The sequence below is a fragment of the Melanostigma gelatinosum genome (assembly GCF_949748355.1).
Source record: "Melanostigma gelatinosum genome assembly, chromosome: 8".
NCBI lineage: Eukaryota > Metazoa > Chordata > Actinopteri > Perciformes > Zoarcidae > Melanostigma > Melanostigma gelatinosum.
In genome coordinates, this window is record NC_136641.1 from 13,398,272 (window position 1) to 13,425,432 (window position 27,161).

At 44.3% G+C, this 27,161-nt stretch overlaps 2 protein-coding genes across 3 annotated transcripts; one reads left to right on the top strand and one right to left on the bottom strand.

Moving 5' to 3' along the window:
- Positions 1-370: 370 nt before the first annotated feature.
- On the bottom strand, positions 371-10,148 carry klhl17 (kelch-like family member 17; the record flags this gene model as incomplete). The annotated part of the gene is made up of 12 exons (XM_079274395.1): positions 10,092-10,148; positions 8,179-8,443; positions 7,490-7,611; positions 7,163-7,384; positions 4,952-5,068; positions 4,639-4,852; positions 3,535-3,679; positions 3,016-3,183; positions 2,724-2,812; positions 2,487-2,560; positions 2,166-2,347; positions 371-599 (listed from the first exon to the last, which is right to left on the bottom strand). The coding sequence occupies exons 2-12, from the start codon at positions 8,390-8,392 to the stop codon at positions 371-373; spliced, it is 1,776 nt and encodes a 591-aa protein (XP_079130521.1). The 5' UTR covers positions 8,393-8,443; positions 10,092-10,148.
- A 563-nt stretch (positions 10,149-10,711) lies between these two features.
- On the top strand, positions 10,712-26,775 carry noc2l (NOC2-like nucleolar associated transcriptional repressor). 2 transcript variants are annotated; one of them, XM_079274394.1, is made up of 18 exons: positions 10,712-10,731; positions 11,760-11,906; positions 12,041-12,224; positions 12,302-12,536; positions 13,301-13,391; positions 13,501-13,579; positions 13,827-13,937; positions 14,051-14,164; positions 14,393-14,581; positions 15,365-15,504; positions 17,143-17,254; positions 19,028-19,141; positions 20,211-20,312; positions 20,613-20,756; positions 23,674-23,787; positions 23,970-24,105; positions 25,681-25,767; positions 26,496-26,775. In XM_079274394.1, the coding sequence occupies exons 2-18, from the start codon at positions 11,791-11,793 to the stop codon at positions 26,609-26,611; spliced, it is 2,184 nt and encodes a 727-aa protein (XP_079130520.1). In that variant the 5' UTR covers positions 10,712-10,731; positions 11,760-11,790; the 3' UTR covers positions 26,612-26,775. The 2 variants fall into 2 exon arrangements, with proteins under 2 accessions (XP_079130520.1, XP_079130519.1); XM_079274393.1 differs by lacking the exon at positions 10,712-10,731 and adding an exon at positions 11,279-11,343 and having other exon boundaries at positions 11,764-11,906.
- Positions 26,776-27,161: the final 386 nt, after the last annotated feature.

Consider the following 27,161-nt stretch of genomic DNA (forward strand, 5'->3'; position numbering starts at 1 on the left):
AAAAAATGTAATATCTTGTGGTGGATCATTCAGGAATCATAAGTTGTCCCTTAACTGTTCATGATAATTAACCTGTGGAATATTCTTTGGGTGCTGCACATTTTAAATGTTTTTATTACGTTGTCATTTTTTTGTAAACCATGGTTGGCCAACCTCTACCACGAGCGCCACTAATTTTGGAGGCTACTGTACATTAATGACCACAGGAGCCTTATTCTCATCTTCCCTCTTTCTCTTCTCCCCCCCTCCATCCATTTACCTGTCCACTCCCGTCCTCCTCCCAGTCTCAAACCGAGCAGTTGCGTTTCTTCCCAGAGCCAGTCTGGGCTGGAGCAGCAGAGGCTGAAGTCAGCCAAGCGGTGACCCCGTGTCAAAGGCTAGTGGAGGAAACCGAGAGGGTGGGTGAGGAGGGTGGTGGGAAGTTCAGCAGCTCCAAGACAGCCACGCCTACACTGCTGCGCCGGGTGAACATGCAGGAGGCCGCGACCCATTTGTTGCTGCGTGGGTTGTACTTCTCGATGGAGTTGAGGCTGGAGCTGCCGTCGTTACCTCCCACCGCGTACAACCAGCCATCCATAGACACCAGGTCATGGGTGCTCCTGGAAGGAGGAAATAATCAAATTCAATATATAAATCCAACGTGTCTTGTCGAGCTATATTTTGCATATGCCATGTTCGAATTACTTTATGGAGCACTTATCAGGAGTGAATAATTATGTCCATGCATTTATTACAGAGTGCCGATAGAAGCCAGCACCTGTTCATTTAGAGTGGGTGCAGTGTAGGCTTTGTATTACATTCACAAAATACAAGACCGGTGCATGAACATAACCAGTGATTGTGTAGAAAAAGTGAAAGATGACAAAAGAGATCATGAGATGCACAGATGGGACAATAGCTGATATTTTAGAATTTAGAAAATACTGAAGCTTCATTATTATCGCATTAACTAATAGTGGACACAATGGTGAGTTCCTTCTGTGCCACACAGTTTGAGGATACTTCCCTTAATTATTAATCTTAGCAGTGGACCAGTGGAAAAGGTGATGGTTTGTTGGGACAATAAAAAGATCATTTTCTGCCATCTCAGAGAAATACGTTTTTACACGCTACAGTCATATCACAATATCGTGAGATTATTTTGGCCAAGACAATTATTCTACAATATTTTCACATTGGCACGTGTAAAACTGAAGAGTGATAGATTAGTGGTCAATACAGCGTAATGTTTTGGACTGTACAAATGGAGTCTCTCAGCAACTGGATAAGAAAAGCACTCAAAGCCACACAGCTGATTAACACATGGGTTATTCATGGGGCTGCATCGTCCCTTGTTGTCAGGTTTCCCTGCTCCTACAGGATACTGACTCACACACAAAGTGTGTCTCAGAGTGTGTGTGTGTGTGTCAAGAAGCCTGGGGAATAAGTGAATCTGCTAATGTGTTCTCAAATGCAACACTGCTACATCTGTAAATCACCCCTTCTCTGATGCAGATCTTATATCAGTAAAATGCTGCGAGTGTGTGCTTTGATGATCACCCGTAGGACACGTTTCCTCTTCTAAGAGATAAGAAAGAGCCGACTGAAAATAGGTCATTTGATGTTTATGCCGTAAGAAGGTTTAGGCAGTAAGGAAGACATCCAAATGCCCCAAATCGTACGCCTTGAAGAGTAAAGATTTTCCACAGAGCTAAATCATCGCAGCAGGGGTACCTTTTTTACAAGCTCAACACAGACACAGTTCATTAGCTTTTCAAACGAGATTTTGTCTTCGAGTTAGTTTCAAGCAAAACTGGGGGTACCACAGTATTTTTAGGAACAGACCGGGCCTGACAAGAAGGATAAAAGGTGGCCAGGCCCCAGACAAAAATGTTGAGTGCATCCGAGGCCAATGCACTTCAGCTTGTAATGACTGTGAGTTTAACTTGTGCAGTTGGACCAGTAGAACCAGGTCCTCCTGATAGCTGAGGAGTGTCTCATTTTATTACATTGTTTGCCCTGTTACCACCGTTAGCTACACATTTTGGATTTGTCACATTGTTCACGGTTTGAAGAGTTGATTTCACTTCTTTCCTTAACAACGATACCTGCTTTGAAAGACATCTTTGGTCGCTGGACCTGAACTAGACTATTCTGTTTTGTATGAATTCCGGGTGCCCGCTAACCTGCGTATGTTCATGGGGGACACTCCCTCCCAGGTGTTGGCCTTGGGGTTGAACCGCTCCACAGAGTTCAGGCAGCTGGTGCCGTCGTTGCCCCCTGCGACATACAGCATGCCGTCCAGCACGGCCACCCCGGCACTGCTGCGCCGACTCAGCATGTTGGCAATAGCCGTCCACGTGTTGCTCTGTTCGTTGCATAAAGAGACTGAGCATTGGTCACAGGGTCATAGATACATTCGTAGAGGATGGTTTGGTCTTCACATTGAGTTCATCCTGGCAACAGACAAGTTACTTTGATGATAAATTGAACAGCATGCCGTTTACCTGGGGGTCATATTTCTCCACTGTTGCGAGATGTGAGGAGCTGTCATAACCTCCCACTGCATACAAGCTGCCATCTGGAGGGGAGAAGGGAGTAAACACTCAACAATGTAAATATTAGCAGTCGAATACCAAGATGGTATGTCCCTCTTGATTTCAAACATGAATGGCAAACAGTGAAACATAAACATACAGTAGAACAGCATGTTCACGGTATTGTGTTTTTTGGCAAGTTCCTACCCAGAGTCGCTACTCGGACATATCTCCTACGGGTGCTCATGGCAGCAATCGAGGTCCATGTACTGGTCAGAGGGTCGTAACGCTCCGCACTGAAAGAGAAGAGAAAGACTTGCTTGATTTTATAGTGATGACGCTGAAAGGCTGCCTTATTTAGAGAAGCTGTCTTTGAGACCCGGCCTAGAAAACAACATCAAGACTACAAAAAACAGCAACAGAAGATCCAAGAATGTAGCAAATGTAGCTTAAAAGTGTCTCGATGTTTAAGCATTCATCACCAAAAAAGTGTCTGTACCTATTGAGGCAGGAGGCTCCATCATAACCACCAGCAGCGTACAGCAGGCCATGCAGGACGGCTACACCCAAGCAGCTCCTCCGTGTGCCCATAGAAACCTCCGGTTGCCACGAGTTAGTGATGGGGTCGTAGGACTCCACGGTTGCGAGGTCTGAGGTGCCATCATACCTGAGGAGGCGTGGATATAAATGAATCAGAAGCAGCTTTTTGATGCCTGACGTGGAAGCATGTTGCCTTAAATTCTCTGAAAACTAGTCATGTTGCAGTTTACATCCATGTCCGTCCGAGACAAGTTAAAGAGGCATTTGTATTGAGGAAAGCACTGAACAGCTCATCAGGAGCACAAGGATTATTATCATCCACATTTTTCGCCTGCCAAAGCTTTCTTTTTATAATCAGGTTAAGTTCACATCATACAATGTAGTGTTTGAGAAGAGATGGTGGGTTAACTAGTTTTTTAATCTAGTTAACTAGTTTTTTAACGAGCTCAAAGGTCAACGCTGTAGTTCTTACACTCACCCTCCAACGGCATAAAGTCTGTTCCCAATGGCTGCCACACCCACCCGTGCCCGCCGAGTGGACATGGAAGCCACCATGTGCCAGCGATCCGTCCTGGTGTCATACGCCTCGCAGTCTCCGTGGATGGCAAACAAGCTGCCGCCACCTGCAGACGCACACGCAAACACAATATGGTGAAGAACAATGCTTTGACATCAAGCAGTAAAGTAAATATGAAAATCTGTTGTTATAAAAGGAACATCGTGATTTTGGCCAATGTGTGCCATCATTTCAGAGGATTTTTCCAAGTTGCTAAGTTTTGGGATGATTTTGGCTTAATTTAACTTACATTTTATTCAAATGAATGAAAGTGACATGTGTGACTTCCGAAGTGCAGCTTTTTTTCACGAGCGAATATTTTCATATTTAAATATATATTTGAATTTAGAATACAGTCTGAGTGAAGCAAACATTCTCATTTTACAGCTAAACAGTGCAACTAAATGTTTCTGAAAATATTTGAGGAACAGTCAATGCAGTAACAGAATCTTGATTCATATTTGATCAGCGCTGTCTAGTTTTAAAGTTTGATCGGCGTTCACAAGTCTCACAGGTGGGGATTGTCACCGTGTAGAGACTCCTTGATTCTGATTGGTTGCACTAACGAGAGCCAGAGGGAACCTGATTTATTCACAGATTATCTGTCTCATGTACTTGTCAGAATATAGTGACAGTTTGAGAATATTACAGCAGCATTATACATGCACATAAAAACACAACGATGTAACAACCTGCTCTCATCAGTCGTCAAAAAACAGCCGTTTCGTATCATACGGATGCTAAACGGGGCCTTGTGCCTCGGTATCAGACACCGAGGGGCATGTTTTGAACACCTGAACGGGTTAGACCCCCACGTGGGGCCCAAAAGCTCTTTGCGGATGCCTAGGAATGTCCTGTACACAGCAAAATAAGAAAAGAGAAAATACAGGGAGAGGCCAAGGTCTCTGCATATTATATTCTTAAGATCTAGAAACTATTTAAGCCATTAAATGACTACAAATGCTACAAAAATCCCAAAATGTGGCCTAGGTGTACCCTACTGGGTACCTTCGGGGGCACACTGACCAACGGCGAAGAGCACAGGGCTTGCACCCTCACAGCGTCGCAGGCGCGTCCGGCTGTTGCTGAGGACTCCCCTCTGCTCGGGCATCAGGTGGTACTTGAGAGCCTCGATCAGAAGGTCCTTGCACTCCGAGTGGTGTCGCACCAGCAGCTCTGTATCCACGTTGCTCATCAGAAAGTCTCGCCTCAGCAGTGGCAGCCGCACGCACTTCATCAGCTAGCAGGGGCAGGAGAAGGGAAAGGAGGAAATGTGATGAGGTGTTTTTTTATCCAGAGTACGGTAAAACTGATATAGAAATAAGTAAGAAAGCCTTACCCAGGGTACATGTTGCCTTCGTCCATCTATGTCATGTTTCACCCAGCTCAACACAGCCCGGTACACTTCCTCTTCAGATGGCACGTTGAGATTGTCACTGGAGATCAAATCCAGGACCTGGATGGACAAGACAAAGCAGATAGGCAGAGACATTTTATATAATCTTTTACAAAAGCAACTTCCCCAAACTCAAACTCCCAGTACCTTTAATTCAACTGTGAACATCAGAAAAGCACGAGCAGAATTAGCTTTTGAAGAAAAAGGAACAGTGACATTAAAAGCTCCCTGACCCAAAAACCTATTGACACACAGGAAGTAAATAGTGTTGACCAAGGGCAGCATTAGTTACTGCACATTGTACCTGACTTTGTCTGATGAGCTGTTGCATCTCTTCTCTCTCCTCTCATTAGTTGTACTTTATCCAGACTGATATTTGAGAGGGAAAGGCTCTGTTTAGTCCGCGTCGTATCAAAATGACACTCATCAAACAGAATCCCTCAATTCAAATTCAAGCAAAGCACAATAATGCCTGTGTGTTATATTACGGTCAGTGTGTGTGTAGTGGTCAGTGATACATTTAAGTTACTGCTACCGCTACGTGTATGTGTGTAGCACACCGAGTGCTGCAGTCTGAGTGGCTGGCTGGCACTGTTCCCAGATGAACCCAAAGCTGGCAGGGCTGGGTGGGGCCTGAGCAGCCAGCCGCTGCAGCTGTCTAGCCTGGCCAGATCAGCGCAACAGTTAGCAGCCTCCCAGGAACAGCCTGCCCTAATCCACAGTCACACAGGAAAATACTGCCACTGCCACTGCCCCGCCCCGCGGGTTATGTGATGCAGTACATGCAGAGGTAAGGGAGCATTAACTCAGACGAGAGATTGCGTGTATGTGGAGGGGATTGTGTAATAACCGTCCTTGTCGTGTGGCAGCAGGAATGAGGGATGTATGAATGGGTTTGGACCACGACACAATAATTAGGATGCATCCATCCTTTGTTGTCTTTATAATGTCATGCATGTGATGCTACGTCGGAGAAGCATCACCAAATCAGACGAGTCACAACCTTGCCATGCCTCGCCACCTCCTTCGCAGAACATGTGTTAGGGGGGTCTGGGGCCCACAGGGATTAGGACTCAAAAGCAGACTCAAGGCGAGGTAGATAGGTTCCACGTACAAGTTCTTTACTTTGATCAGGGTTCGGTACACAGGAGAGGCACACAGGGAAATATCGCTGATACGCTCCTCAAACATCTCCGAGACAAACTGGCACAGGACAAGGAGGAAACACAGACTAAATACACAGGGGAACGAGGCCCAGGTGGAAGCAATGAGGGCGGGGCTTGTAATCACCCAGGAGGACGGCACACGAGGGAGGGGGGGTGTCTGAAACGAGAGACAAGGTGAGTGATAGACAACACAACAGGAACAGACTGTGGCAACAAACACTACCCAGAAGGTCTAGGCGTAACAACATGGACATAAATGTGGGACATAATTCACATCTCTGTGAGCTCAGAGTCCTTTCGAGCATCCAGTACATAAATCGAGATCTGATGCAGATTTACTACAGACGCGGAACAGCTGCAGATCTAATGGGACGATGAGCCAAAGGCAATCGACTGCCTTTATGCAGCTTAACTTTGACTGTTTTAATGGACACTCCATTCACACTCCCAATGCAGATTCAGTCTCAGGGCTGTGAAGGCCACGGACAGAGACTGAAGCTTAGCGTTTTACTCTCATGAAGCACAAACTCTTTAGTACAGTGGGGATTCTTCCCTATAGAGGTGTGAAAGATGGCAGCAAAGTGATGCTTATTGTCATTTTAACTTTGTTCTTTGCCGCCTGACAAGGCATTTGTTTGAAACAGACACAATTTAACATCAAAGACGATGCAGTTCTCTTATTTATTTCGACATCAGCACAAACCCATCCCACACCTGACTGCCTTATTTCAGTCATCATAGTTTGTAAGTTTTAAGAACACCCTGCTCAACGTACATTGACACTAAGAGGCTGTCAGTACAACCATATATATATATATATATATAACAACACTGCTAAATCAATTTAGCAAATGACTGGCAAACTGAGGGAGCCATTACTACTACCGGCATATGGATCTACCAGCAACTTTTTCCCACTCTGAATATGCCACCTTTAAAACTACTTCATTCACACGCAGCAGGAGACAGGAGAAAGCATCGCCCTTACCTGTTTAAGTGGCAGCAGCATGAACTCCTCCGTCTTGGACACCTCCACAAAGTGCTGCAGGACATACTTGTGTGCTGACTTGAGCAGCTCGCTGCAGGAGTGCGTGTCAGCGAAGCCCCGGATGCCCAGGCAGTTGGATGGGTCCAGCTGGCTGAGGAGGAACTTACAGCAGGCGTCCCGCACCCCGTTGAGCTGCAGCAGGCTGGCTGCCGGGAGCAACGTCTAGAAAGCGTGCAATTCAATTACAGGTGGAAATACACTGAGTCAGTTTGATGAATGGGGTCAAAGTACAAGTCTAATTTAGTCTATCAATCTGAAATCTCCCACCTGCACGTTGCCTTCCCCGACCACAATCTCTGCTGTGTAGGCGTACTGGACCAGCTGCTCCAAAGCCTGACAGTCGACGTCATGAAGGGTCACATGGGTCTGCCGACTCTCCGACATCTCATCTGCATGACCGCACAGAAATAGAGCCGTGACATTTTTCCGATGAATTATAACCAGTATGCCCCAGTCATGTCGAAGTGACTGCGATCATTCTTTTATGCGTCAGGCAACATCAGTCTTGACACAATGTCTGAAGGGGAGCTGTGGTGCTGCTGTTTGGATGATCATGAAAGATGTGCAGATTCTGTTAAAATGGGCCAATTAGTGACTTGGTCAGACGAGAGGAAGCCTGGCAGCTGAGACTAAAAGCCAGACAACTGAGTGTCTGGAGATACATTGTACCCTCACAAAAGGTCTCGTGTTGGGAGGAAATGTGAGACACACACACACCTCATCTGACCACCAGTGCCCCAGACAGGAAGAGGGGAAAGGAAGCGATGATGCTGCTGAGTGGATGAGGTGGCATTCACTGCCTACGTGTTGTGTTATCAAACTCTGAGCAACAGAGCAAAATGATGCACGTTTGCAGCATGTTTGATGTCAGTGCTTAATGGGTCTGAGGCATGCAACATGCTGGGCTTCATGGATTTTGGGGACAAAGCAAAGCAGTGTGTGTGGACTGTACTTACTGGTAAACATTGCGTGGAAGTAGGGGCTGCAGGATGCCAGCACCACTTTGTGCGCCTTGATTTCTTTGTTGGAGACATGGAGCACAATGTCACACAGCAGGCCACGCTGTCGCATCCTGTTCATGGACACGAAGGAGTCGTGGTAGTGGCGCTTCGAGTTGTGCGAGATGCTGTGGCCGTCGCGGTTGAGCAGCTGCATGCCCCCCTCCATCATGGTGCCTGATGTGGCGGTCGCTGGTTCTTGCCTGGGCCGCACTCTGGGCAACTGAAACGTGCAGAAAAACATTTTCCTGTGTGTTAATACCAGTGTCATTAACTTTTAATAATGTCTTGTCATTATGAAAAAATGTCACCTGCGAGATCTTAGTTGATCTGCTGGGAGGCAGGTGTTATGACAGGTGTCCTGAACAATGATTGCACCTGTTTTTTCTGTTATAGTACCCAACCTGACAGCTATGACAGGAAGCCTACCAGCATGACAGACATCTCAGTATTACAAAGTGTAGTGGGTTAGCTGGCCTAATTATTTGACATTCGGTGTCAAGACTGCTTAAATCACATTATGACAACAGAGAACGGACATTATTACTGAAACTTAAACTGGAATCCTCTCAATGCTGGCTTCTCATCTATTGGACAGTCTTAGTTTATCTTATTACAATGACTCCTGACTGGCCAGTTTAATTGCACCAGAATTAGCTGTGGAAGCCCCACCCCCACCCCACCCACCTTACCCCAGCTGCAGCCTCGGGTGTGCAGGGTGGGAGTAGAGGAGGATGTAGCCTGAGTTAGCCTCTCATCCGCCCTGCTCTCGGATGGAGAACACACTTCAGAATGTTGCATAACCGTCGTCACGCAGCATCTTAGAAGTTGTTGTCTGATAAATATTTAGGATGCACTGAGGCAAACTACTGAATGAAGTTACTGAATTAGAAGCATCACCGGCCTACAACAGACTTCAGGAAGAGAATATTTTCACTCAAATATACTGAATTGGATGCTGTGATACATTACAAGGGCAGAGAAATAAACATATGAGCAGAAGATAAGAGTGGTTTGAAGTGTAAAGCCTCTGAACTCCTGTGATGCAGAGCGTCCACATCGTGTGTTGTTTTAAAATATCCTTATCCTCTAGTGATGCTTTACTTTTCATTTTAAATTCGTTATTGGGGTTTGTAAATATAGTGGGTTGTTTGTGACAACAACACAAGCTTATCAGAACAAATATGGAGCCACCACAACCTCATCAATGAACAATATTGACCAGTTGGAAGTCCAAGACATAAAACGCTTCAGGCTAAAACAAAACAACACATCTATTCTGATGAACTTGAGTTTCACATGTCTTTCCGGCCAAATACCCCAAGGCACTGAGAACAAATGCATCTTAATTATGTTGTCATCTGTTCAGAGGCACTGAAAATACTCTGCACTGTTCCACTGAGGAACATATCAAATGTCACCACAGCTGCCTGGCGACTAGTTTCAGGTCCCATTTTCCAAAACACAATGGACCACAAAAACCATGTTCCTCTTTGAGGGGACAATCTGCTCTCGTGCCCAAGGGAATAGCGTAGAACAATGCTGCAAATGGAGACATGGGTACACAGAGGAGGTTGAGGCAGAAGTGAAAACACAATTGTCACAGCTAAAACTAACAGAGTAAAGCACTTGTCCCGTTCATCAGGTTCACCAGGCTTGTCTCTTAAAATATTCTCTCCCCTCTCCACCCAAAGACTATGTGGTTCCTTGACAAAGCGCTGCACTGTAATCTCTTTTGGACACCTGAAGGATGTTTCTGTTCATTGACAGCCTCCTTGTGTGCTTTACATAAACCCCAACCCCCACTCCATCTATTTTGAATAACAGCTGCTGCAACAGCAATAGAGAGAATGAATGTGTCATTTCTTTACCGGTGGATGTGTTGCGGGTATCCTTGGACGCAGTGTCTTCCTCAAAGTGTTGGGCGATAAATTAGCCACTGTCGCAGTCAGATTGGTCTAAAACTAGCACCAGTGTCTGGATATCTGTCCATATTTCAACTCAAGCATACGAAATATGAAGAAAGCCTCTGTTTCGTGCTGTATGTGGTTGACGTCAATGCAAAAAAACTGCACGAAAGCTGACATCGTATGTTAAGGTGGAGCTGGATCTGCTGGAGAGGAGAGTAGCAACTGCTCCTGCTGTTGTAATATGATGCCGATGGACGGAGGTTGCACGTTTAGAAATGCACAGGAAGCTATTTCTTAAGCGCACATGTCAAACGTCTACAATGGTTGTTTGTTTACTATTCGAAGTGACATAAACGACCTTAAGCGCCCCCCTTTGTCTGGTCAGAGTCAGGAAGTGCGTTCAATAAATGAGCCCTAGCGAGCGCGAAAGGCGGAGTTTGACATAGAAGCGCAATGATTGGTCAGAACCTGAACCATGCTCCGCCCCGGTTGGTCCGGTCACCAAATCTAACAAACACATAAACTCTGTGTTCAAGAATGAACCGATTCTAAAACGCTAGTTTTTAAGGCGATACACGCGCTGAAACTGTGAATGTGATAGGTTTGTATGAGGATAAAATAAAAGTCACGACTGTCATAAGTCATAATGTGTAGCCAATGTATGGGCTGGTTGGCTAACGTTAGCTAAAAGCAGGACTCACCACTAGCCGTCGTCGATATGATAGCAATGATTTCTTCCTGTTTGTGAGCTTACCCAGCTTTGTGGCTGCGTAACGTGATGGACAATGAATGAAAAAGAGCCCCCACTGCTCTGCGAATCTACAGCTGCCTGTGTCTCGTGAAGGCAGCCGATCATTTAATTCAAAATCACATGTAGCATCAAAACACTGCTTGTTCTTGGACCCAGTTATGACTGAAATATCGAGTTTGCGGTGCTCGCCGACTTGCTTTTTTTCAATTTATGTTTAGATTAAGTGTTGATAGTGTCACATGTTTTATGCTGTAATACATCAACGTTATCAAAAACGAACCATAAACTCCCATACAGTGTTGGATTAAACGAAATACGCTTATTATATTACATTTGTAAACTATTTTACGGTTTAGGAGGTTGGCACCCATGAAACTTAGTTTTGCACAGGGGCATTGTGGGTATTGATGTTTGAGGTAGTCACGTTTCGGATCCAGCATGGCAGGGAAGCAGAAAAGGCATGTAGAGATTGTCTTTACTATGTGCTATATAATTAGAGCATTAACGAGTTGCAAATGTGTTTTGTTTTTATAAGTGTAAGTGTTGTCTGTATAGTCCGTGTATTTGTGAGGTTTTAAGACTCGTTTTAGCTGACGTGTGCGAAAGTGTGTTAGCCTCCCATGCTGTGTTAGCGCTAGCTTAGGTGTTCTTGGAAGCAGCCAGCGTTAGCTTAAATCAAACACCAGCTACATGTTAAGTTTCTCTTTGATGAAAATAGGATTTTCACGAAAGTTTAAGGCGATTTGACTTGTTATCAGACAAGCTGGCAGCGTAAAAAAAACAAAACGTTTGAATTGATACTGGAATCCATAACGTATCATATAAACCCTCACACACATGTTGGCCAATTTATATGTTGAACTGTTTTGTTTTTGTAGGAAGTTAGAAGACCTCAGTGTGGATGAGTTTATGCTGTCAGGCTTGAACTCTGCCAGTGAAGGTGAATCTGATGAAGAGACTGACCAGCAGAATGGATTCAATAAACCGAACAAGGAGAAAGAGCTGAAACCTGAAGCCTTCACCACGTGGGTCTTTTGATTTAGTGTAATTTATATTGTGTATACTGTATCTTTGTAGTGATGGTAATAACAATATGAAAACCTATCGAGTACAGACGAGCAATTCCCTTGTGTTTTTGTGGGTGTCTTTTTCTCCATAGGGATGATGGGAAAAAAGGTAAAGCCAATGAGCACAAGCAGCAGCTGTCCAGGTTACAGAACAAAGATCCAGAGTTCTACAAGTTTCTGCAAGCAAACGACCAAACGCTCCTAAACTTTGACGACACAGACAGCTCTGATGATGAGGATGAGAAGAAATATCACAAATTGCCATCTGCACTGGAGGTGGGCTGGGGTGTGAGGTAATGATTGAGTTAATTTGTGAAAACAAGGGTCTTCATACTATGGTGGTTTGCATGTAGGAGGTTGACTCTGGTGACGACGATAACGAGGGTCAGAAAGATTCAGAGAAATCCAAGAAGGCAGTGGAGACCATCAAAGTCACAGAGAAAATGATTGCAGACTGGAAAGCTGCAATGAAGAAGGAACCCAGCTCCCGTCTCTTCAGAGAAATCACCCAGGCCTTTAAGGCTGCTGTGGCTACAACCAAGGGCGAAGGAGGGGCTCAGTGTCGATACAAAGTTGCTGACAGCTCAGGTAGGATACCATGTTTGACATGTGAATTCAAACTGTTGCATTTACATAAAATATTACACCATCATCCCTATGATATTTGTTATTATAAATATATCAATGTATAGCAGCTTTAAATGAAATGCACCCTGCCAAATTTTGCTTTAAATTGGAAATCTGGTTATCAGAAATGAATAAAGCTGACCAGATATTTGATGCCAGCTTTCGGCACTGAGGCGATATCAAAGACACATTAGATCATTACCAAAAATTATTGAGGTTTGACTCCCCCATATGTATTTTAGGTTGGTGTTAAAATGTAGCTCACAGGTGTAAATATAAAATAAAAAAAACTGCCCCAAATATCATTGGTGTCGGGATTCAGTTTGAAATTTCCAGTGTGGTGGTGTTCACAGTTTCATCAATTTTACTACAGTAAGAAGAGCCGGCATATTACTGATAATACTGATAAAGTATCGGCACTACTTGTATTCAATGCATTTGTTTACTGTAACATTCATCTTTATATAAAAACATAACAGAAACTTTCTGTAGCAGTGCATATAATAATACACAGCAGTGGGTTCGGCAATGACCTAAACAACCAGATGTGGTAAAAATGAGAGACATTGGTTTCAACTCCACAACCTCAGCACTGTTTGGGATTATTTTTAACCAAATATACAGCGACATATTTGATTAATCTGAATGTATTGAATTGAGAGGATTTTACTGAATGATAAACAATGAAATATGCATAAATATCTCTTTCCCTGTACTGTCTGCAGTGTTCAACGCCCTGGTCCTGTTCTGTATCAGAGATATTAATGCTGCCCTGCAGAGGATGCTCAACCTGAAGCCAGCAAAAGACCAAAAAAAGTATGAAACAGATGTCACATTTTTAAAAATTGCATCCTCTTTATAGTCTTAATGTAGCTGTGGAAAGATGGTTCATTTCTCACTTCTGTTTCTTTCGTTCTGTTCTCAGGCTAGTGCTCCCATCGTCGAGTCCAAAGTGGCAGAAGAATCAGGTTGACATCAAGATGTATCTCGGTGGAGTCGTTCAGGTTTGTTTTGCTCTTCGATTCAAGTGTCTCGCTGTCTGTCTGAGCTTTTTTTCCCTTTGAGTTCTGCTTCTTGTATTCTTGGGAGGTGGACGGGATGAGATGCAGTAGAGAAAGTGCAGATGCATGTTTTTCTTTGACACAGAACAATCGATTTATAACCAAGCTGTACATGATGCGTCCTGAAAACATCCCTGTATTAACCTCTGTTTTCCTCTAACGTCTCTTTTGTCTCACTCTCCTCCTGTAGTTGTTATCCTGTCTGACAGAGGCTACAGTCATCGGTGCAGTCCTGCGGCACGCCAACCAGCTCGTACCGTATTACCTTTCTCTACCCAAACAGTGTCGTCACCTGGTCAAGGTAACGCGTACATTATCACAGGATGCCGTGGAATGTCGTCCTCAATTTAACGCTGCTAAAGAGTTTTCCATGTCATTTTTTGCTTATAAGCCGTCTCATGTCTTTGTGTGCAGCAATTGATGAAGCAGTGGAGTACAGGGGAGGAGACGAGTCGGGTTCTCGCCTTCCTGGCACTCAACAAGATCTGCAGACACAAGCAGGACGCGTATCTTAACCCTATTCTCAAGGTGAGCTGAATGCAAAGTGAAACAGAAATAGAAGCGCATTCAGCAGACCGGGATTTACTGTGGACCAGAATTCACTGAGACTGTTTTCTTGAAAGACTAGAAAGTAAAAAGAGTTATTTTTCTTTTTAATTTGATGTTTACTCCAAATGCTTAAAACCACACCTAGCTTGTAGAACCAGTGAGTATTTTCACTTGTCCTGCTTATGATGTTTTTCTTTCTCTTTGCAGCAAATGTACATTTCCTATGTACAAAACTGTAAGTTCACATCTCCCACTGCACTGCCCATGATCAACTTCATGCAGCGAACTCTCACAGAGATGTACTCCCTGGACACGCAGGCCACTTACCAGCACGCCTTCATCTACATCCGACAGTTAGCCATCCACCTCAGGAACGCCATGACCATGAAGAAAAAGGTTGGTTTTAGACTGTGTGTATGTGCTCAGGGAGACGGTCTGCTTTTGAGCTTATGGAAGCTTTGAAGAAGCATACTTTGACATATAAAGACACATTTAATAATTTTTACGAGTGAATAAAGCATTATTCTTAGAGATGTACCTATTGCAATTTTCTAGGCAGATTCTTTGTTTAAATTTTTTTACCATTGTCCAGGAACATCCCGAAAAGTAATTCCAACTGTTCCAATGTCAATCTAAACTTAATGTTATACTTTGTTGTTGTCATCTATAGTGGTTAGTCGAATAAAAACACAATTCAAATGATTAGGAAGTAAATGGGTTAAAATAACACCCTGACTTTTATTGTTTTAATTATGTATTATAAGCTGCCTAGAGCTAGTGTTAGGAAGTTAAGCAGGTCATAATTCCCTTTCTAATAACTATTTAATATTTCTGGTATTTATTCAAGTTTCTCACCAAAAACAGCGGTTTAGCGCCGTTATAAGCAGGAATGTGTCGGGGAGAGAACCCACGCTGTCGACAGACGAGCCAGTCACTGTGAATACTCTTGAGCAGCATTCATGGGAATGAATTACAATATCTTAAACTGTCATGCGGCCGCTGCACAACTTTTTTTGCCTGATTATTATTAATATTAGCCAGCTAAGCGAAGCACGTTATCAAGAAGATAATATAAGAAGAATAATATAATAGAACCCAAGAGATCAGATCTTATGGCGGTTCATAGACCTTTAAGCACCTATAATAAGACACTAACCGACTTGTGTGTGTGTTCTGTAGGAAACGTACCAGTCGGTGTATAACTGGCAGTATATCCACTGCCTGTACCTCTGGTGTCGGGTCCTCAGCACCTTGCACCCCAGTGATGTACTCCAGCCTCTAATCTATCCACTCTGCCAAGTCATAATCGGCACCGTGAAGTGAGTATATTTATATACATTGTTATTATTTATGACTTGCATATGTAATAAAGTTTAGCAAAAATGTGAGATTTTCAGAGGTACTTGTATCATCCTGAGTGAATAATCCATTATAGTGTCTCTGTAATGAAGCAGTCAGAAGTCTTTTTTTAAATTTATTTCTTTTAAGCTGTTTCTGGTGAAAAGTTCTGTATTTTTTGTGAATGACGCACACTATTGCTGTCGCCCATTTAAAACATGCCTGTTCAGAACGGTCCGGATGCTTGTCCTGTGGTGTTGCTGCTTTCTCCAGAACCATGCATACCAACAACTTCACACATGACACTGTGCCTCCTTGGGGCCTGATCAATGCACCTGACGTGACATAGCTGTGTGTTGGTCACGACAGAAACGCCGACAGTCTAGTTCACGGGAAAATAAACCAGGGCTGGGGTCGAATAGTCCTTCTTGCTTAGGAAGGTTCCTAACGGAGTGAAATGACCCGGAAGTATCTAAGTGCCCGCCATGATAAGAGCTGTTCGAATTCTCTAAATGCTAAGGAACGATGATTCAGTGCTTGATTAGTGAAGGTATTTTGCTGTGGGTAGTGTTATTAGTTTTGTAAGTATCAAACCTTAGAGCGGGAAAATGTACGGTACTCGCAGTGGAAAAACACACACAATTAATACTAACTGCAACATCAGTGGAATACACTGAGCGTGATGAATACACTTTATCTAATCAACTAATTGTGTGCAAAGATATTTGGTTGAAATTTATGTTAGACGCCGGAAAGCAGCAAATCCTCAAACGTGAGAAGCTGGAACAATCAAACTTTTGGCATTTTTGCTTGAAAAATTAAAGGAAAATGAAGTGATTATCTAAAAAGTTGTGGATTCACCTGCCAAATTCAAAGAAATCTATTTTTAGTCAAACAATTACGAAATCTGCAGTTTGGGTGTCCGATAAACCCGTAAACTCATGGATCTATCAAACCGGCCTTTTATTAGCTCATTAGTACCTGACGCAAGACACCATCAACACATTAACACAGGGCTTCTTTTGTTTCTTATTATGGGGCGGCTGTGACTCAGGAGATCGTGCATTAATTACAAGGTTGGTGGTTTGATCCCAGACGCCTCCTCATGGCATGTCAAAGGGTCCTTGAGCAAGACACTAAACACCAAGTTGGTGCCGATGGGCATTGAGAATAAAGGGTTTCCTGCTGTGACAAAACTGTATGAGTGACAGAATGACTGCTGTCAAAAATAGATAAATAAGGTACGATTATACACAGAGGGCGTAGTGGTGCGGAAAATTCACGCATAGAGGGTAATGTTAAGACTGACTTAAGGTAATAACTGAACTGCCTTCAGGACATATCTTTATCACTCCTCTTTGATAACTAAATTGCAAAAAAATTGAGTTTGTTTACATATAACAATATTATTGAACAAAACTATATGTAGTTACCTGATTTAAAAAAAAAAAAAAATGTATTCAAAATGAATGATTGGGATTTCATCCCCCAAAAGTCTAAAATCATCAATTTGTTAAAGGTGGTCAATCTGAAATTTGGGGGTGTATGAAAACCATGTCACCGTACATTTTGCCAACAGCAGGTGGAGACATTAACCACTGTTTTCTGCTCCTGAACAGACTGGTGCCCACATCGAGATACTACCCTCTGAGGATGCATTGTTGCAAAGCCCTCATCCTGCTGTCGGGCAGCACCAACACATTTGTACCTGTGCTGCCTTTCCTCTTGGAGGTAAGACCTCATCTCCAGTGACCAGCAGTCACAGTGCATACATGTGGATCTGACGGGATTAATACAGCTTGTCAGGTTTCCAGCAGTTGAAATGGTTTTTCTAACCAGTATACTCAACTGAAAGACCTCAAATGCTTTTGAAGTATGCAGAATAAACAAAAGTCAGTTGGTTGTCTTTGTCTCAAACGGAAACAATAAAAAAAGTAGATGTGTGATGAAATGTTCCGTCGGTGGTTTGCTGTGGAAAACATCAGTGGCGTCTGAAATGCATTTTGGTCTCAACGGCCACAACTGAAGGAGTTCAGGGGGAAACACATAGAAAGATAGGTGTGTGTGTGTGCTTGTGAGAGACACCTTTTGTTATCAGACCAATCACAGATCACCAACTGACAACATTTTCTCTGGGTCAGGTGTTGCGCATGTGATCGTGCGGTCGGTGTGTCTTTTGTGTGCGAATGTGTACAAGTGTGTATGCATGCCGTGGGGCGGTGCTGTCATGTGCCAGAGAGCGGTGTGCTGGCGACAGCGACTAGCTTGGCCTGCTGGGATTGGTCAGTGCATGCTTGTTGTGTGTGTGTGTGTTTGTTTGAAAGTGTGTGTGTGCATGCAGCAGTTTGACCAAAGCGATAAAGGCTCGGTTGTGGTTTACACGCTGGTCCTAACACGCTGTGCAAACCACATCCTCCCTGCTTATGGCCCACTCTCTACCTCTTTTTCCCCGTACACATACTCGGAGCCCCCTCCGCTAGCCCCCCAACAGCAAACCGTGTTTATTTGTGACGCACGATATTTCCTGTGCTTTTTCTCCCTTACTGTTCCCCTTGTTAAAGGCAGGCTGAGGTACGCTGCTACTGTTTTAATTAGAGCAGTAGAAGCAGCCCCTTCCTCCTGTGTGTCTGTGCCTGTGTGTGTTCTCGCATCTCCAAGGGGGATGTATGATTTGGAGCTTCCTGCTTCACTAGCTGTGCGTGGATATGTGTGTGTGTGTGTGTGTGTGTGTGCGTGTGTGTTCATTTGTGTGTATGTGCATGCACCAGGGTTGGCCCATGCCTTCCCACTTCCCCCTGGCTCCCCCGCAGACCGCCACCACATCCTATGTTTGTACAGACAGCACCGGCCAGGAGCGTTGCTCTGCTCCGCCCACTGAGCACAGTAACGACCACACACACAAACGCACAGAAATGCAGAGATACGGGGAGTCAGAAATAGCTCGATACACAAATACAAGACAGAAATTCACTTGCGCATTGTGGGCAGATGTGAAAGCTAAAGCGTGTGGACAAAAAGCCCACACAATGGCTAGAATGTACTTTCACAGAGTAAGATAGAAATGTGTCGCCTCAGTAACACTGCAGGATGTAAAATTAACTGTGCAGAATGATAATTGATAATAAACGGTGGTTGTTCAATTGGGTTCCTTATGTTGAAAAACTGATGTTTCCAGGGAAGAAGAAAATGTAGCTTTATTAAATGCTAAATTCAGACACTGAGTAGGAGCAATATGGAAGTTCTAATAAAAAGAGTATTAGTTACATAGATTATTGGACAACAGGTCGAGGATGAGTCATGTCTTTTGCAAAATACAAACCAAAAGACTGATGGGAAACAATAATCACAAAAGTAAACTACGGTTATCAGGTCAGATGTTGCCCCCGTGTTTTGCTCTGGGTCCATGTACCGTGTTCTCATAGTATGCATTATACTACACTACCAAGAAAATGGAGCATTTCTGAGCAGTTGGGTCTGAATTCAACATTGTCTTTCCTTTTATAGATCGTCCAACAGGTGGACTTCAACAAGAAACCAGTGCGAATGAGCAAGAAACCCATCAACTTTGCAGTCATCCTGAAGCTGAGCAACATCAACCTAATGGAGAAAGCCTATAAGGTGAGATCCACGACTTGTGAAGGGAGAGAGTGGGACAGTCTACCGTTCTGGTGCGTCGCTGCCCGGTGCGTGCTCCGGTTCGTGTCGGTGCTTGTGATCTTCGTTGCAGCAGCGGCTGATCAAATTAGTGGTTGAAGTCTTAGTGAATGCTATTTCCACATTGCGCCCTTCCACTGCGTGTCACCTGGGTAGCTGCCACGAACCCCTGCCTCATAGACACACAGCAGACCTGACTACACGAGCAACGATCTCTCTAAACCTCAACGCTTACTAGACCGCATAGGCGCGACAATCTTGCATTTGTATGAACAAAGAGAGGGAACTATGTACGTGTCGAGTAATGTAGATGTGTTGGCTTGCTCTAGCTAAGTAGGTTTGTCAGTTGCATTTGAATCACTCTATTTTAAGTCCAGCATGTTTTATGGCTTCATGAATATGTATTGGGCCCATTCGTAGTTAACTTAGCCTGGTACGACTGGAGATTGAATTGCCATTTCACTTCATTCAATCATTCAGTCTTGACATGTTTATGTTTACGGGACAGAGTTGTTTCGTTTGACGAAACAATAGTGAGTGACAGAACCGCCTGTTTCTGTTCAAGTGGACCCTGTGGTAGCGATCGCTGATCAAAGTAATATGTTGATTTAGGAGTTGTTGTTTTTTGGCTTGGACTTAAAACCACTTGTACAGCTGCGTCGATCTCGTCCATGCTCGTCACCATTTTGTTTAATTTTGTTTTTCATTAAGTTAAGTTGTTTTTGTAGGAAGATGCATTCTGATTTTGAATGACTCCTTCTAAGCTCTGATTGCTTCTTTAACCGGAAGAAACAACCATCAGTGGGCACACCTGACCTGTCTGAAGTGAGATGTGGGCAGAGATTCAGAGCTCTGGAACAGACTAAGCTAAGCTGAGCTGTCAACCAGTGAAATGCTAACACGGATATCAGTCCTGATGTGTTTTGGTCTCGTGATGTACTGAATATAGGTGCACAGTAACACGTTTTACGTGCATGTCTTAAGGATGAGTACCGGTATTGTTTGCCAATCTTGCTGTTCTGTTGCATTTTAGGACGGGTTGATTGACCAGCTGTATGACCTCATACTGGAATACTTCCACACTCAGCACAGCTCCATCGGGTTCCCAGAGCTCGCCCTGCCCACTGTCATTCAGGTAACACCACCTACTGATCCTGGAATGACCCAGGTCTGTCTTTATCTCCCCATACCCTTGTACACACACGCACACAGGTGATGCAGAATTGATTCAGTCTAAACTAATTCCCAGAGTTTAAAACCTGTCTGAATAAATGATTCAGGATCTGCCAGGCTGAACCTGCTCTCCTCGGGGAAAACAACCACAAACCCTCCTCTGCTGTGCCTGAACGCACTGTATGGGTGGACTGGATGGTTTTTTAAATTTATTTTTTACACAGGTTCCTCTTTCTCATACTCCCCCTCCATGTCCCCGCAGCTGAAAGCGTTCCTGAAGGAATGCAAAGTGGCCAATTACTGCAAGCCGATTCGCCAGCTGCTGGAAAAGGTACAGGAGAACAGCAGCCACATCACAGGACGGAGACAGAAGGCTGCCTTTGGAGTGGCCGATGCCACTGCTGTGGTGAGTGTGTGAAAGAAAGAAGGGAGGGAGGGCGGGGGAGGGACAGTCTTGTCCTGATTTTACAGGCTGCCTTTCCAGAGTCCTTATTTAACCTCTTCTGTCCGTTTGTAGTTATTGTCAGTTTGGCTCTTCTGTTCCTAATAAGTATATAGAAGTAAATAATATATTTTTGTGTTTTTGTCCAAACACAGTTACCGTACTTTCCGGACTATAGAGCGCACCGGTATATTGGCCGCACCAGCTGATTTTTAAAAGAAAAAAAGAATTTGTACACAGATAAGCCGCACTGGTCTATAAGCCGCAGGTGTCCCCGTTGAACAGCAAGATGCTTTCAACAGTACTAAAGTTGTCTTCTATGAACATCATAACATGTCGCTAGCTTCTAAGCTAATTTTAACATTACGGCCAATGGGGAAATGCTAACCGCGATTAGCATTAGCGAATATATAATATATCTTTGTACATCTTTTCATGCAGACATACTTGCATTACAGACTAAGGTCTCTCAAGACTACCAAACGAAAAGCAATGAGGCAATAACTGTTGTTGCTCATAGCTCTGAATAGCTGTTGTGCTAGCAGCAACTGGCCAAGCCAGTTAGCCATAAATGCTATTCAGAGCTATGAGCAGAGAAGGTCAGCTTTTTCTCAAGTCTGCCAGTGGATCCTAACAGCCCGGAACAGTGTGAAAGAATCCACCTTCACCAACGGGTTCTGAAAGGCTGGGATACTATGAGATGAAGGGGACAGCGCAATGAGGAGGACAACACAAGCTCAAGGGCAGATTTGCCCCGGTTCATGATGTGGTGTGTTCAAGGACCCAAATGCAGACTTGTTTTTTGTTGTTGTTTTTTTTACAGTTCTACAAAACTTGTTCTACAAAACATTTATTTCTCTCACTCAAAAACACGCACACAAAAAAACTCTTGAACAAGTTTTGTAGAACAAGTTTTGTAGAACTGTAAAAAAAACAACAAAAAAAAACAAGTCTGCATTTGGGTCCTTGAACACACCACATCATGAACCGGGGCAAATCTGCCCTTGAGCTTGTGTTGTCCTCCTCATTGCGCTGTCCCCTTCATCTCATAGTATGGAAAAAACGAGTGCATAGGGCTTACATAAATTCATATGCTAATTGTCTAATAGGATAAAATGGCATTTAGAACATTTTATACTATGAAGTTTTTGTGTTTTTCATGGCATACTACACATTTATCTACTGATACTTTTTACATTTTCGTGGCAGACTATACTATCACATTTATTGTATTGCATTTAAGGGCTTACGACTATGACACAAATATTCTTCATGACATCTAAGAAATACTAATGACTTTCTTTCCTACTTACTATACTATGAGTTTCTTATGACAAACTATACTATGATATTGAAGTTTTCCTTTTTTTGCATTTTAAGGCATACTATGCCATTTTCTATGACATTTTGTTATGGCATACTGTACAAAAAAGTGTTATGACATATTATTAATTCGTACTTGTATTGCATTTTTATGACATACTGTGGAAATTTCACTCAATGATTGTCTAAATATCAGTTGTTTACACAACAATACAACATGTTTAGATTAGTCATGTCTGGTTACATTAACATGTAGGTGTGTCTTATATAAATGTTTTTAAGAATCATCAGAAAGATCAGTGTGATCCAGTTGCATGGCGAAGGTAACCGTTCACATTTCTTATTTGGGCTCTTGTCCAGCTGAACCGGACACAGCAGGCCGTCGCCTGTTGAACCCGACAGTGGGCGACTGATAATGGAGGCCACTTCCCCGTATAACTCTAAGCCTGGTTAAGAATGACCCTGTGGTTATTGGAAGCTCTTATGTGCTTTTGAACCAGGGCCGCCTCTGCCCGAATGAGCAGCCATTAGTGTGTGTTCTGTGTTGACTTGCCAACACAAACTGTCCACACAAACGTGCTTTTATGTGGCTTTGCAGCTCCTGAGAGTCTTGACATGTACGGCTAATTAATATTTAAGAGTGTTTAAGGATGAAATTAAAGAGGTTGGTTTGTGTAATTGAGCTAATGAGAAAATGTGTGTGCGTACACACATGGAAGTGTGTGTGTGTGTTAACAAAGTACAACAGACAGACAGCACGGCACCGCGACAGCGCCAGCTCCTGTCGCCACGGCTCTCTGCACAGCCGAGGCTGTCGCCATGGCATCCCCTCCCTGGCATCGGGGCAGCAGTGGGTGTCACCGCAGGCGGAGGAGAGGGGACAGCCTCGCTGCTGCTGTGGGAAAGGCCACGGCCTCCCTCCGGCCACAGCCCCCCCTGCTGATGTCACCCAAACTGAGAGCTAGCCTAATTAGTGATTCCCTGCCTCCGCCCAGGTTCCACTCTGATGTCTCTCGTGTTTCTCTGCCGCCTCTACGGGGAAATGTTTTGAGTCCAGGCTGAATTCAGAAGCTTTTTAGAGTTTAATTTTGTTATGCTGTCTTTTGTGTGTGTGCGTGTGCACACGTCACTTATCTTAATAGCGGCATGGTAAATTGTGGTAAATGTGTTAAGCTAACGGGCGCAGGAGGCCGCGGCCTGTTTTCTCTATTGGATTTGTTGGTCGGATAATGTGATTGGGCCTAATCGATGTCGTCCACACAGACCTTTAGGGGCTGGAGAAGATCTTCAGGTCTCCCATTTCAGACACCTTCAATCTATCTTTTCCACATCTTCTGACTCTTACCACTGACTCGTCTGTCCATCACTTTCTCCGGGTCACTTGATGTAAAGTTGCGAAGGAAGGCCACTCGTTATTACCATCATGTTGGAACCTGAATGAAACTGCAGAAAGGCTCCTCTTAAGAGATTCTGCTGAAATAACTACCGCCATACTCTGGCACCCACTCGCACACGCCAACCGTACATTCTTTAACAAAAATGTTGTCTCGTTTGTCAGGCGGCTTGGGAGAAGCAGATGAAGGAGGAGGGGACTCCTCTCAGCAGGTACTACAGCCAGTGGAAGAAGCTGAGGGAGAAGGAGATCCAGCTGGAGATCTCTGGCAAAGAAAGGGTAACTATCCAAACCTCATCCTACTGAATCCATCATGAACCACTTTTGGCTTTTTCTTTATGAATGCCGTTGTTACTCACAATAGTAGCTTTGTTACATGAATTAGTAATGCTATGGAGTGGATTGCTTTACTGGCAGAACCGGTGTGTGTATTTATCCTGCTGGGTTTGTGTTCTGTAAAGATGGAGGATCTGGACCTCCCCGAGATCAAACGTAAGAAGATTCAGGAGAAGAAGGTGGAGGACAAGAAGGAGTTCAAGGATCTGTTTCAATCCGACAGCGAATCGGACGACGATGACGGAGAACTCAAAATCAAAGGCAAGCTGACTCACAAATACACTCGCACATTTAAATTCGCCTGCTGAGGAGTTTTACTTGTGGAACAGAAGGCTATGATGTCTCGGCCTCTAGGGGGCTGTGTTTTGTTCCAGCCTGGAGTTCTGCGGCGCATAAGCGAAGTTAAAGAGGTGATGACAGTTTATTCCTAGGCTGTTATCAGCCACTATCTTAAAGGCTTGGCTACATGAGGCAGATCACCTGCAAAGCAGAATCCGCAAGGCTCCGACTTATTAAAACATCCACAGAGGCGGTTTCTGAGGAACTGCAAATTCAATTTCAAAAAATCAAACTCGAGAGAAAATCTCTGCTTATCAGATGATTTGTGTCTCTCCGCAGAGAAGAGCCGTGAGCCTGATCTTTCTTTAGCCCCAGAACTCGTCCTCTTGGGGTCGTCCACAGGTCGCAGGCAGCTGCAACCTCGCTTTACACTCGGACGCGCTCCAAGCAGCACAAGGCGCTCCGCACGGTCACAGAGGAAAGGAGTAGGCGGCAGGGGGATTTTTTTCTTTGAATGCATCTGGACTTCATTGTAGGGAGAGTCCCAACAAACGAATGGGCAGCTGCCAGCAAGCGGCGAGCCTCCGCCTCTCACTCTCCGTCCACCCCTCCCTCCCTCTCGCTCGTCTTTCCGCCACCCCTTGCACACACACATTCGAGCTGAAACCCCCCCGACAGGAAGTACAGCCTTGGATCCCAGCGGGGGTTCCTAATTCAAACCAGCCCAGAGGTGGCCGCTCCCACTCTCCCTCTTTCATTCTCTCTCTCTCGCTCTCTCGCTCGCTCTGTCTGGCTCTGTGGGCTTCAACCAGCTGCCCCCGCATGTCCTCGCAACACGTGCGCACACAAAGACACGCACACCCACCACCCTGTCCAGTCTTAAAGAGCCAAAAGCTTTTGGGCGGCTCACCAAAGCTCTTTGTGGCCGCACACACTTCCGGAAAAAAGGGGGAGTTTGAGAGAAGAGGGCTGATGATTTAAATTGATGTGGGGTGGGGGATATATCTTCCAGGTCATTTGGGGGCAACGTCTGAGGTACTACTGAAGTCTGCTCGGACCATGTGAGCATCAAAGAGTGGGAGATAGCGATAGTACGTTTTTCATCGTAAATTCAGATAGGAATTGCTACACCGCGCGCGCGCGGTGTAGTAATTGTAGCTCTGTTTTGCTTCCCTCTCCTCTACGCCCCCAGAATCTCATCACACCTCTACTTCAAAGCTGGTGGACCCCAGTTGTCCCTTTGGCTAGACAACACACGACTCTCCCATCATCTTCGTAGCCGTGCAACCTGCCTGCTATCTCCATTTGCTATATTTAGCCCGTGAGCATAGGATGTCTGAAATTGCCGGTAGTAAACTGTCATGGGTGTTTGTGCAGCAGCAGCGGCGTCTGTAATCGACTCTCAGTTCCATCTCTGGAGGAAATAGACACTTCCAGCTGCCTCTGATGCCTGGCCCACATATAGGTGTCTCCAAAGTCCTCAGACGTCAGCGATGCACCAACGCAAACTTAGGAATGTCAAAACTCAACGTAATGTTCTTCACTGTCTCTCCTCAGGGAAAAAGGGCCGCGGGTATGATGATGATTATGATGAGGATGTTGATCCGTCTGACATGAGCGATGACGAGGAGGGCGGAGACTCAGGTTTGTACAATCTCAATACCCCAAAAAATAAGCATACTGAAGCAAATGTGTAGTTTTGAAACATTTCTGCGGTGCATTTATTATGTATTTATTAATGTAGTGTTCAGATGAGAGCGTATTACTGTATATACAGTCATTAGCAGGTATAAGGGCTAAAACCGTGAATCGTTTTTGTAGAGCTGCAAAGTTTAAATGATGAATCAATTAGTCAATCAAGAGAAAATTCATCGCAACTATTTTGATAAGCTAATGGAAATATTGCTAAATAATCCCAAGATTCCTGCCTGTCCAATCTGAAGACTTGCTGCTCTTCTTACTTTAATATTATTGTAAAATAAATATCTTTGGGTTTCGGACTGTTTGGTCGGACGAAAGAAGCAATTTGATATTTTATACTTACCAATGAAAAGACAGATGAACCAATTATGAAAATGAAAGTGCAATAATCCAAAGCAGCACTGATACATTCAATCATCAGAACTGTATGAATAACAGTGCAGAGGGGAAGTAAAACGTTTATGGTGAAACACCTTTGTAATAATTTGAGGATATGTCTTCATAAGAGAAGCTCAAATTGTTAAAAATGCTGTACATTAATGAACTTGTTCTCGTTTAAAATGACTAATGTGCACAGATTATCAAAACGTTTACCTCTTGATAGATGGCAGACTTCATACATTCTCGTGTGGCTGAATGTGACGTTTAAGTGCTTCCTGTCTCTGTTCTAGATGAGGACGAAGAGGCCTCCAAGGTTCCTCAGCCGCTGTCCTCCTCTGCTCTGATAAAGCTGGCAGAAGGAGACGATGATCTGGTGGAGGACCTGGAGCTGTCTGATGACGACTGAGGCTCCGGGATGCACACAGTCGAGCTCTCCACCTTATCAACCATCTATATTTAGAATATTATTGCTTTTGAATTTTGTATTACTTCACCTGTACAGTAAAAACATGTTCATGATGTAATTTGATTAAGATTTGAAATTGAAAAAGACATTTAATAAATCCAATTATATCCCTTGAATTTTTTATTAAAGATTTAAATTAATTGAAGCGTCTGCATGCATGTTGATGCAGAAGTGCACCTGAAATGAGTCATTTGTGTCCTACGTACACGTGCACACCTGTAGGCAGCCTCGGGCTTTGTGAGGACGGGCTATTTGGAGAGAGCTATGAGCCGGGCCGGCCAAGAGGAGGGGTACATGGAGGCGGGTGTTGAGCCCTGAGGCAGCAGTGCTGTGCCAGGCTGGCAGGGTGTCGTCTGATGGCGTGCCAAGACTCTCTGCCCAGGTGGTAGAGCAGCAACACAGGCTGGTCTGTTTCTGTGCCAACTCCTCGCCCACCCCCAGCCCTGACTACTGTCTTCTCTCTCTGTATTCACATGCTCAGACACCGCTT